Below are 12,906 nucleotides of genomic sequence, written 5' to 3' on the forward strand. Positions count from 1 at the left end.
ACCGGGGCGCACGGCCGCGGCACAGAAACCCCTTGCGCGGCGTAGAGCCGGGCTGTGCCTTGCCGGTGTGCCCAGAGCTGCGCGGCCGGGAGGGGGCCTGGGGGGACCCTGGGCCGCCCGGGTCCTGTGGGTCTTGTTGAAATTGGCCGTTTCTTCGAGAATAACAGAGGTCTCGAAAAGCCAGAGCAGTGAAACGGACGTTCCCTTATTTCACACACACGCACACCTCTCTTGGCTGGAGATGGGGGTAGTCTGGCCGTTTTGTTAAGGAAATCGAGATTTAAGACTTTACTGGGCAGTAACACATTCTTAAACACAGGTCACACGTGGTAAATGTGAGCTACATTAAGCTTTCGTTGAGAAAGTAGTGATATCCATTTACAAATAAAATGTGAGCGTACGTAAGTGTTTAAATGCAGTAAATCAATGACTGTGTTCAGTATGTTATTTTAGCGTGAAGTTGATTGAGCAGGTTTTTCTACCAAACAAATTTTCTACCAGTAAATCGTAAAATACTTATTAGCATTGTTTCTTCTAACAGTGAAACAGGTAGGCAACTCAAAGAAGAATTTACAATAATTGGTACGTTCAGAAGGAAAAGCTTTCAGAGCTTTATTTAGTCATCATCATATCTTGTTGGAACTTTGGTTCTTTTTTTCCTTCACTTGATAAATGTATAATTTAAAAATAAAAGACTTCTGTTAACTGTTTTCTCACAGTTTTGGAAAAAAAGTAGATGTAGAAGCCTGAAAAGTAAGCTTAGTCAACGTGTAATGTCTATTTCTGTTGAAAATGTTAACCTCTTTTCCTTTACCTGAAGCTTTTTACTTTATTTTTCAGGCTGTGGCTTCACTGCCTGAAGATATGAGGCCTGGTCCTGATCTGTATGGTTTCCCGTGGGAAATAGTGATTTGTGCTGGCGTTGTTGGAGCCTTTACAATTCTCTTGTTCCTGTATAGAAGTTATCAATCAGTAAGTGTTCAAATTACATGCTGATACATAGAGTGCATTAATGGTTTGAATTGAAATTGTTATTTGGTTCTAGATATGTAATGCTTCAGAGGTTTAAGTCTCTTGTGATTGAATTTAGAATCCCTCTAAAAGAGAAATTAAGAGGTAGTCTGTTTTGTCAAGACAGTGTGTTTGAACATGTACTGAGTGACGGTTGTTGTTAGAGGAAATGCAATGAAACGCACTGTAGTAAGGCTTCCTTTTCCCTTTCCTTTTTAATTTCTGCACCAGACTTTTGAAGTCAGCCCTTAAATTATTTTTGCGGGATATAGAGATCTTCTCTAGGGCGTGTGTATTGATATATCTGTGACTACCCTGGCTATAGTGAGACCAGCTCAGGTCCTTCAAGGTAATTGTAAGCAAAAGCAATCCAGATGGATTCCCATCAAGGAAGGCACTTTAAAACTCTTTGGACAATGACCTTGATTCTGTTTATCGGAACACTGATCCAATTTTACTGTGTGCTGTTTGTGAGCAGTAAGCTGATGACTTTGAGAAACGCAGTACTGAAACCTTTTAACGCACAAATCAGATTATATTTTTGAGAGTAAGGATCTGAGTAATAACTGCTACCTGCCATACTCTCCCTACTAACTAAATGGGATCAGTGTCCATAATTCAGTATTCTAAATTTCTCCCTGTTTTTTGCATACTCTTGAATAGACAGAATGTGATTTTGGTGCTGGGAGTAATCATGCTTATGTTTGAAGATAGGTTGCGTAGCGGTTTAGTTTTTCAGGTAAGAGCAACTGCATTTTTTAGGGTTCTGACATCAACTTTGATCTGGAAAAGTGCCACCTTATTCTGCAGCAGTGATTCGGATTGTGTGGAAGGGCATCTGTATTTGTATAAGTTAATGTATCTATAATTTGGGTCATTCCTTCTGTTTTCTAGCAGCATCCCTCTAGGTGGTATGAAAGAGGCATTTCCGCTGAAATCAGTCAAATGGCAACTCTAGTATTGTTTTCCTCCTGCACATGTCACTAAGGCATGAGATGTTACAGAAGTTATTGATAGCTTTTTCAGTCATCCATACTTGGAACTGCACTGACTGCTTTGTGAAGAATTAATGGTTACTTACTCAAAAGTAACGGGGTTTGGGTTTTTGGGGGGATGACAGGATAAGGTGTGCTTATGACTTTCTTCCCCTTTTTCTATTACTTGGACTCCTTGGCCATCCCATGGCTTTAAATGACGAGGAAAACAGGGCAAATCTGAGAGATCTATTGTATGTTAGGCACATGATCCAGGCCCAGCCTTGAGGGGAATGCTGTGTTGTAAAGTTTTTGTGGGTTCAGCCAAGTTCTGCATCTCTTGTCCAGGCCATTTGTGACAGATTTTGCCCTGCTGTTTGTTAGATTTTGATTCTAGGGCACTAGACCCCATGTGGCAGCTGCTGATTTGGTGCTTCCCACTGAGTTGCATCTGGGCAGGATGCCCATCAAGTAGTACCCTTACTGTGGCTCTAACTGTTGTGTATTATAACATGTGGGTTTTTTTCCTCATAGGAAGTTAAGTCTGAACTGGCACATTGACCATTCAGCCCTCTCCCTTTTCCTACTCTTTTGGCTGTGCAAATCCACTACCACTTTGTGCTGGCAGTCATGGTTATGTGATGACTATACAGAGTTGTGTTATAAAAGTGATCCAAGTGAAAACTAACCTCCTTTCCCCTCTCCTCTCTGTTTAATTAGAGTGGGAGAAGGACAGGGCAAACACACAGGCGTGGAGGGGGTAAAAGCAGAGGATGCAATTGCCCTTTTTTAACAGCAGTGTGTATTTATATTCCTTTTTTCAGTTCCATCATTAAACTGATCATGGAACCACAGCTTAAAATATTAGTTTTCAGATAACTATGCAAGAGTAATTGATCGGACATTTTCAATATTTATTATTTTTATTTCAGGTTAGAAGTCGACTTTATGTAGGTAAGCTTATTTTTCTTGCTATTTCTTTGGAGCATGACCTTTTTTTTGTTTTCTTTTTTTTTCTCCTTTTAAGTATTTGGATGTTGCAACACATAACTGTCTTTTTTTAGGGAGGGAAAAACAGCTTGCCAATAAAATTGCTGAACTAGTTGAAGACAAATGCAAAATTCTTGAAAAACTCAGCCTTTGCAAAAAAGAGGTAATGGTCCTCATTTATTGCTTTCAGATGTGTCACAGAAATGAGGTCAATTTATCAAGTATTTAAAATATTAAACTTAACCTAAAAGTAAGACATTTAAAAGCTTCTAAAGGTATTCTTCAAGTGCTTTTTCCTGTCAGTGCCTCTAAGTGCAATTAAGGTGTTAGCAAGTTCTGCCTTTAAGTCTTAATACCATATGTTTCAGTGGAAGCAACTTTATAATGTCTTTGTTTTATGTCACTGGGATAATCTACTAGGGCTAGGGATTTCCTGATTTCCAGCAAGGTACATTTGTGAATATTTAGGTGATGGCTATGTTTCAGGCTAGAGCATCATAAATTAATGCTATTATTTAAGCAATTCTTTACATACATTCTGACAAAGTATTTCTTTCTCAGTTTGAAGATTTAGAATTGTCTCTGAAGGATGATAATGTTACAAAAGAATCAACAGACACATCTTCTTTTGAGGTAAAAAGATAAATGGAAATTGTTATTTCTGCAATTTAAGGCACTATTTCGGGAAAATGATGCCCGTATTAAAAACAAAACAAAAACAACAACAAAAACCCAAACCAAAACCCAAAAACCTTAATTGTTTTAATTGAGAGCATTGTTATTTTAGTCCTGGGTTACTGAAATTGACATAGAAATGAGGCATTTAAATTAAGAGAAGTTTTTGTAACAGTTGCATTAAAAATGATTGATAGTAGAGCAAATGGCATATTAGACAATATTTAATTTTTTAAAAAGTAAATTGTTCCTGTTTTTAGGAGAGATTGAGGAGTGCATGAGGTATTTTTTCTCACATCTGATTTGGTTCAAATATTATTTTATAGGCTACTGGAGCAGAGTTGTAAACAAAAACTTCCGCTACACTGTTTATATCCCCCAAACTGAGAATATATTTGTAAAACTGTTCTGAAAGAGTGAATCAAATACCTAATGGGCTTTATAAAATGTATGTAACAAAAAAGCAAGTAGATTTATTCATTCTGCACCTCAGATCCTATAGAGCTAATTGTTACAGGTTTTTTTAACATGCAAGAGTCTCTAGACTACTTTAAGGTTTATCCTTGACATGGTGAAATTTGTTAAACGTACTTTGCTGTCATATTTAAACCCTACTTGTCTTCATATGTAGTTAATGTCAAATGTTTTGTGTTAACTGTCAAAACAACTTGATTTAGGAAATGCATGAAAAACTGAACAAGTCAAACTTGGAACTCAATCAAGAAATAGAGAATCTAGAAAAAGAACTGGAAGAAGAAAAATCTAAGCAATCAGAAAATGATAACTTGGTAAGAATAAATAAAATCCTGACTTTGTTACTAGTCATTTAAAAAAGAAAATTCCCCCCCCAAAAAATCTCTACAGAGAAGACAAACTATTCTCTTTGGGTTTTTTGAAACAAAAACTACATTTCCCATTTTGTCTCCCCTCATACTCCCTGTAGCATATTAGAAAAATGTCACCCATAAAGGAAAATACTCAAAAGAGGAAAAGGTGTTTTTACTGATTTGGCAGTAGAACCTTCACAGTTTGAAAATTAAAATAACTTTATTAATTGCCCAGACCTTTTCAGTCAAATCTGTGGAAGAAGCTATATGACATCTAATTATTTTCAGGTGGCTGAAATTCAGAAGAGAGTGGAGTTGTTAGAGGATGAAGCAAAATCTCTCCAGTCACAAATTGATGAGGTATGTCCAGTCTTTATAGTTTCTGTTTTCAAATCTTTGCAGTTTCTTCGTTCTCCATGTAGTTACCATTTTAATTTTTTTTCTATTAAGGATGCAGAAATAATAAGCTGTGTAAACCGAAAGACTTTATAAGGCTTGGTACTTTTGTGTGACTTGATTTAGCAACTTTGAATTTCTTATAGTGATTGGCATTTATTGGGAAGTACAGTTACATTGTCTTTTCTTTGCCTTCTTGCTCCACAATGATATATAGTGTTGCAAAGCTACAATCAGCAAAAACTGTTGAAACTGTAGGAAAAATGTGAGAATACGTATATAGCACTGCTAGAAAACCTAAGAATAAGTGCAATAATACCATTGTGACCCCACTTATGTCTTCACCTGCACTGTTTAAACACCACACTTTTTTATTTTACTTAGGCCAAGTCCACACTAAAAGTATATCAGATTAATACGGAGAGACTCAAGACATCCCTTCAAGATGCAGTAGATGAAAACTGCCATTTCCAGGAAAGTGAGAAACAGGTAGGTTCTTCCTAGCTATCCTTAGAAATACTATTTTTTATGATACTGTGTAAATACGATTTCCCCAAGGAGCTCATCCTCAACATGTTTGTTAATACACCTTGTGTATTCTAGTAAATGAAATGAGAAAGAGGACATGGCTTTAAAATTATTTTATGTTGGAATAACTTTCTCTAAAATAGTCTTGTTTTAAAATAAAATTAATAATCGGAGTTTGTGCAGAAACACACATAGAGAACATATGGTAATGTAAGACTGTAAGAATTTTGCTGAGACCTGGAGGAAAGCAGAAAGATTTGAGCAAGTCCACAGCTAGGATCCTCTACAGAGGCAGAGGGAAAATGCTTATACTTGATCCACAAAACAAAAGTGAAGAAACTGCAGAATATGCAAAAGGCAGGAAAAAAAGCTTAATGCAGTACTGATATGGATGAATTAATGGAAAGTCAGGTAAGTGGTATGAAGGGACAGAAAAGACTGTTACTTCTGAAATTTTTGCTGTTTATTTTCCTCACTGCCGTAGCCAGATCCCAAAGAATGGTGATTATTTTAAAATGTTCAGCAAGAGTTGTCCTGTGCAATAACTAGTTCTATAACGAAATAGTAGAATTCTACAAATTTTTTTTTCTCCCAAAAAGATGCTGTCTCTGAACATTGTATGTTCCATGGAATGGTTTGGGGTTTGGGGGGTGAGGGTGGGTTGTTGTTGGTTTTTGTGGGCTTTTTGATTTTTCTTTTTTTTTTTTTTTTTTTTAAATGGATATGTACTTTATTTTCCTGTCTGACTGGTGATCTCCTTGTTGTCTGAAGAGTAACCTGATAGATCTCTTGCGGTGGGGGAGTAAAAGTACAGGCCTGTTGGTTTTTAGCAGTCTTGTAAAAAGCTGGGGAGTGCTTTAGTCCTCTCTATCAAAACATTGTGCATATCAGACTTATTGATTCAGAAAAAAAAAAGATTACTGGAAGTAGAAAATTTTCTGCAGGAGGAATATTTCAGTTCTGCACAACTCTGTTAAAGAAAAACATGAAGTTTTACTGATAATTTTAGAAGGAGTACATGTTTGACTACAAAAAAAAAAAGACAATTTTATTAGATGCTGTGAGTGGAGAAACAGTAGTAGTGGATGTTATCGATGTGAGATGAAGTTGCTTGAGAATTTTTTTTCAAGAGTCTCTTTTATCTAATCTGTACATCCTTTTTGTTTGTTTCGGTGAGGAGGAAGGGTCTGATCTTGGTGCTTTATTTCAAATGTTACAGTATACTTTCATAATAAATTTTGAGGAGCAGTACACAAAGTTTTAATAGAGAGGAATTATTTTGTTTTTTTCTCTGGTACTTTCTTGGTTTCAAACAGAAATAATCCAATTGTGTGTGTGAAAAGAATCTTGTTTTTCTGTCCTTTTATTGAAAAATAGTACTTAGAGTACTAAGTGCTGACAATTACTCTACATTTTTTAGGCAATCATTTTATATCAAGCAAAATCAGGAAAAAAAATCAGTAAAAACAACTCCCAGGATGTAATTAACATGCCAGATTCGTAGATAAAAAATAAGGTTCTTTGCATTCCTTCCAGTTATCTATACTATACTATAACCTGGGTATAGTAGTTCCTTAACCACGTTGTTTAGGATGAATTTACTACGCTTTGTTGTTAACTGATCTTTGTTGCAGTTTTTAGTAAGTTGAGAACATTTGTGTATATTGTATTATGCTTTGCTTTTTGGTAGATGGGTGACCTGATAAGAGTTTGTGGAACCTGATAAGGAAAGAAGAGAAAGTATCTGCTTTGCTTATTTGTATTCTCTTTTATGAGGTTCTTGTAAGCCTGTGAGTTTGTTTGCTATATTAGAATATCCATATCCCTTTTTTATTTTTCTTTCTTACTTTTTTTTTAAAGATGGAATTTCACTTATGCTCAAAAGGTAACAAAGGTGTTATTTGTTCACAGAAACTAGAGTACTTTCCTCCTCTGTCCATTTGCACTAATGGGTCATAATCTTCTGGCACATCATAGCTTAAACATTGTAACAGATGTGCTGTCTCAGATTTATGATGTGTCAGAGAGAGGATTGGGCCTTTTAGTTTGAACAAGGGAACTGTTAATGAACTCCAAACTTTCTGTGCTTTGTTGTTTGCAGGAACATTAGAAATGTATCTTGCTTTAGCTTATTGCAAATCCTTGCTACTTCTCTTTATTGTAATTCTTACAGGTATATAAAGTCATGGCAATTCATTTTCTCTTTGGCTTCATGAAGAAGGAATCTCTTAAAGTTTAGCTTCCCTTTGAGGATGACAATTAATGATAAAAGTAGTTGCCTGTGTATATCTTCTGAGCAGTATTAGCATAAAGAGTATTTTTGTTTTATCTGTAATATGTAGTTTGCATGATGCTGCGAATTCATACGTGGCTTTTACTGCTTGAAAGTTGCAGTTGTGTGCCAAGTGGGGTTCATCCAATTCTAGTCACATACCTTTTGTTTTATGCCTTCTAGCTTATCTCTGATAAGTAGTGTTCAGGCTTGCTTGTCTATTTGCATGGCAGTTCCCCTGTTTAACTACCATTTTCTGGTTTTATTTTTAGTATAACTGGCTGTTATGTTCTTGTTGCTCAACCTAGTTATTCCTTTCTGTACATTCACTGCTTTAAAATTGGTTGCCTGTTGTGCAACTTTAAGGAATATTCTTTTGACAGATTCTAAGACAAATTTTTTTTGTACTGTACCACATGTTTTTGCACTGCATGTTTTGTCTTAACAAAAATTTGCATCAGTTCAACTTCATTCTCACAATATGAAGACAAGGTTTAATTAGTTCATATGTTGCAGTGGTTATTTTTAATGAACTGGTGCTTAAGTGTACTAGTCCCTTTACTGCTGTAAAGCATTTTTGTGAAATGAGATTTTACTAGGGGATGTCTGTAAAATGTAACCTTGGAATCTACCTGTCTTTTTTAGTTAACTGCAGTTAATACAAATATAGATACTAGTAGGTGTTGATTACATACGGTTGCTGTGACTTTCATTAACAGGGAAGATTTTTTAGAATAAAATTTAAAAATTACTTGGAAGAGGTATGGAGGAAAATAGGAGAAATAATATAGTTTTGCAAATCACGTGAATTTAAATAGCTGTCTAAAAAGCTTCCTGGTTTCCCTTACCTCACTGACCTCTTCTAGATTGAAAAGACACAGGTACAATTTCGGAATTGTGTGTGTATATTGGGGAATGACTGTTCTCCTCTCTGTCTGTTCCCCAGTGTTTGTAGCTGTTATGCAAATTGTCACTATTTTATATCCATTGCTATTGTCACATCAGGGTTTTTAAACTGAGCAGAATATTAAATGAACTGTTCGTTATAAATGTTTAAAAAATATCATAACTACTAATTACAGTGGAGACCTATTGCAGCTAAAGCAACTGGACAATAACATAGAAGTCTTATTTTTCAACTCTCGAGATTTAACTGTCTTGTAGTCCATCTCTGTTAATTCTTACTGATGGGTGAGAGGTTAAAATTCTGCTTATGTATAGATAATATGTATAACAGGCTCAAGTACTATTCATCCTTGATTCTTGGTTGTAACAGACAATCGTGCTAACCTGGTATTTCCCTTTTTAGCTTTTACAAGAAGCTGAAGGATGGGGTGAACGATTTAATGAACTAAATGAACAAACTAAGATGTTTGAATCATCTAAAGCAGATATAGAAGAAGTATTGAAAAATAAGGAGAGTCAAGTAAAGGTAAATTATGACAACTAGAACTGAATCAAACAGGCTGATGCTAATCATTGAGTTCCAAGAAAGTCTAACAACCTCTCCTTGTCTTAATATGCATTAAGCTGTTTTGGTTTTTGTTTGCTGTCTCCATCCTCTAATGTCTCATTTCCTGCTAAGCGAAAAAGGTTGCATCACGGCACAATGGAGCAGTCTGATAGCTGTGGAAGTCAGCATGTTAAATAAGGAAAAACCTCTTTCAGTTCAGATAGAGTATTTGCGTTTTTTTTAATTTGGAGCATGATAGTTAGGATTGTATTCTTACATGTGTGTACCATATAGATATAGACAGATAGATAAATATAAGCCTTATATACACAAGCCATGCTGAAAGCATGCATGCTTGGCTATCTTGAAAGGTCTTCAGAAGGGCACCCTTGTTGACCTGCAGGTATATGTTTTAATAGAAAAAGTAATATCAGACATCTTGAATCCTACATATGGGCCTCACTTAATCTACTAAGGGAACTAAATGAAGGACAGAAATCCTGAAAAAGTAATTGTAATGGTAACTATGTTTTCATTGCTTGTATTTATTTTACTGTTTGTGTTTTGTGTGGGCTTTTTCTTAGTCACTGACACAATACTTACTGAAGATGAAAGACTGGAGTTCAGCCATAAGAGAAGATGATGACTCTGAAGATAATCAGTGGGACACAGATATAAAAGGTGAAACAGAGAATGGAGACCACTTAGGTATGGTTTATATAGCTTCCATCTTAAATATTAATTTAATAGATGTTTTAGAAATACAGAACCAACAAAATTCCAGGAAAGTTGAAAGATTAACTTTGTAGAAGTTGGATTTTCAAAACTCACCAGTGTTATTCCTGTCAGGTAGTTAATTGATGCTTGGACACCTCTGGAATAACAGCCTATGCTGCTATTTAGCAGTGTGTGGATGTAGCTAAAGCATACATGTTATCATAGAGCAATGCAAAGACTCAGTGCTCAGTCTCTTGCAGAATGACTGTAGCCTATGCTAGTATTAAGCAGTGATTCTCCAGCATTTTTGGGTGGAAACCTTGCTTTCATTTCTTCTTGAAGCTCTGCTCAGCAGTAGCACTGTGGGTCCTTAGAGCTTAATTTCTGCTTCCTTGTCCTTATGCAAGCATTACTTGTTGCAGGCAGTATGGTAGCACTGGAATCAGATGGGTGTAGATGTGGGTCCCCTCAAAACAGCAGCACAGAAGAGCCTTTCTTCCTCCTTTTTCTTGCTGCAGCTTCTTATTATGCTGGTGCTGATTATACCGTAGGGCACATCTCAGTAAATCTTAGTGTGTATTCAGCATCTCACTTTTAACATCAGCATTCTGAATGTGATTGATTGGCAAACAAAGCACCAGAATATGGACATATACCCTTCCCCGCCCCCTCAGCTCTTCCCCCTCCCCCCCTTTTTTTTACTCCAAATAATGCTATGCCTATCATGGTACGTTGAGGATTGCTTTTTTATAAAAACAAAATACGATAGTAGTAAGCTCTGTCACAAACATTTTTGTGCTTTTTGTGTGACGTATTATTTTATTCTGTCAATCAGATGATCAGCAAAAACGAACTATAAAGAAATTGATCTATGCTGCAAAGGTATGTGATTTTAAGAAACTTGTGGATGGAAGGGGGGAAATGAGAGGGAATATGTGCAATTGTTATGGTAAGTTTAATTGCACATAGATATCAATATCACAGAGTTCAGCACTTTTTAATGTTTAATTAGGTATTTTTGCATGCAAATAGTTTCTGGTAATCTTAAAATGCTATTTTTTTTTAAATTTTGATTGTAGTTAAATGCTTGTTTAAAGACCCTGGAAACAGAAAGAGATCAAATGTATTCAAAACTGTCTGATGAAAATAAAGCTAAAGGAGAACTTACAGGTAATTAAATGTTGTTTTGTCTTTAATAAGATGCAGCTTTTGTAAAATGGTGCTACAGGCAGTAAGTATTACTTCCAGTAAAAACTGAATTGAGTTTACATTAATAGCTCTACTTGATTTTTAAAATGCCTATTTGAGTTTAAGTTGCTTAGCTATTTTAAATATTTAATTTTAGAGGTAAAGCTAAAGCATCATTTGCAGATTTTGTTGTACTCTGTTGGAATATTCTGTAACTGTTAACTTATACAACCTTAAAATACATTGGCAAAATGATGTTAATAAATATATAATAGCTTCTTTACATAATTTCTGGACATGAAACAATGGAGCTTTAATCTAATTTTTAAAAAGATTGATTAAAAATAGTAGCTTAATTGTAATTACTTTGTAATGAGTGCAAGCTCAAATCCAAAGTACTGCATTTAGAGAATAGAACCTAAAAGCTGCTTGCTCTGTTTTTTTCCTTAGTTGTGTAGGACATACTGAATTAAACCTTATGAAATGAAAACACTGCTACTTTAATTCAAATTAAAGACTGTAATTAACTATTGCTTTCATAGATAACAGCCAGTAGAGTAGCCATCACATTTGAATGTACTGTGCTTTGTTATTTGGGTGATGAAATGCTCTGTAAAACTGTATTTTTCTGTTTTTATAGTCCTTTAAACCAACTCTTTGTGCTAGTGTGTTTTCCAAATTGATTGTAACTCTGTCCCATGAAGATATTCAAACTTAGTTGAAACTTTCTGTGTTTCTTGAAGAGAGGCATAGGAATAGTAAATAGGAAAAGAAACATGACTGATTTTAATTTGGAAAGATAAGGTAGTTTGACAAATGTGAGTTAGGCCTTCAGGCTGCTCAGCAAGACCTCATGTGGGTAAATCTTCAAGAATGCATGAGGGTACCAATTTTACTCCTTTAGTAGAACAATTACAATAATATGAGTCCTAAATGAAAATTTATATTGTGAATTACAAAACTGCATTGTTTTTAAAGAAGCTATACAATTTGGAGCAAATGCTAGATATACGCTCAGAGCTGCACTTCGTGGCAGGTAGAGAGTACAGTTGCTGGTTTCCCATCAAAAGGAGCGATACTGCTTCTCAATTTGTGTAATTTGTTGAAATATATTAACATATCATTGCTTATATTATTAAATCAATATAGGATCAAAGGTTTTTATGGACTTTTTGTATAATAGAATACTGTAAATATTTTAATTTTGTAAATTGTGCATTGTCCTAATATAATTATCTCTATATTTGACAGAACGTATAGAAAATCTTCAAAGTCAACAAGCTTCCTTGCAATCTGAAAATGAACGTTTTGAAAGTGAAGTTCAAAAGCTTCAGCAGAAACTTAAAGTAATGACTGAGCTTTATCAAGAAAATGAAATGAAACTGCACAGGTGCTCATTCCTCTTTTTATATTCAGTGTTTACCGCTTGATTTGACTGTAATTCTTTGATTTGGGGGGCTGAAAATGATTGAAAATTTGAATACTGCTTTCCAGAGTTTTCTGAATTGTGAAAACCCTGTTATGTTACACCTTTGTGTACATTTGTGATCACTGTAATTTTATAGAAATTGTTTTTGCTAAAGTAGTGGTGTATTATTTTAGGACTTTTTCACAAGCAAATACAGAAACAAAGATAAAACAAGAAGTAACAAATTTTTAATCTATGAAATAAGGCAGGTAAAGTTGAAAAGCTTGATTTTTTTGATTTTTTTTTTTTTTCAAATTAAGATACAATGTAATACAGCTATGAAAGTTGCTGAAAGAAAGATAATCAGTAGCTGCTTTAACTGTGAGGCATATTTTATATAGTAAAGAGAGCTAGTAATATCAGCAGAGGAGTGATGCTATATATAAAACTAAGCTTAGAGTTAAAAC

General features: G+C 35.0%; 1 protein-coding gene across 1 annotated transcript; it reads left to right on the forward strand.

Moving 5' to 3' along the window:
- Positions 1-845: 845 nt before the first annotated feature.
- LOC104157361 (cTAGE family member 5-like) lies at positions 846-12,421 on the forward strand (the record flags this gene model as incomplete). Its single annotated transcript, XM_009694662.1, has 12 exons — positions 846-972; positions 2,918-2,939; positions 3,050-3,138; positions 3,537-3,608; positions 4,328-4,438; positions 4,766-4,837; positions 5,258-5,362; positions 8,983-9,105; positions 9,711-9,834; positions 10,679-10,725; positions 10,923-11,013; positions 12,283-12,421. Coding segments are annotated over exons 1-12 (1,103 nt in total), but the record flags the coding sequence as incomplete, so codon positions are not given.
- Positions 12,422-12,906: the final 485 nt, after the last annotated feature.

This window comes from Cariama cristata, unplaced genomic scaffold (genome assembly GCF_000690535.1).
Source record: "Cariama cristata isolate BGI_N322 unplaced genomic scaffold, ASM69053v1 scaffold14292, whole genome shotgun sequence".
NCBI lineage: Eukaryota > Metazoa > Chordata > Aves > Cariamiformes > Cariamidae > Cariama > Cariama cristata.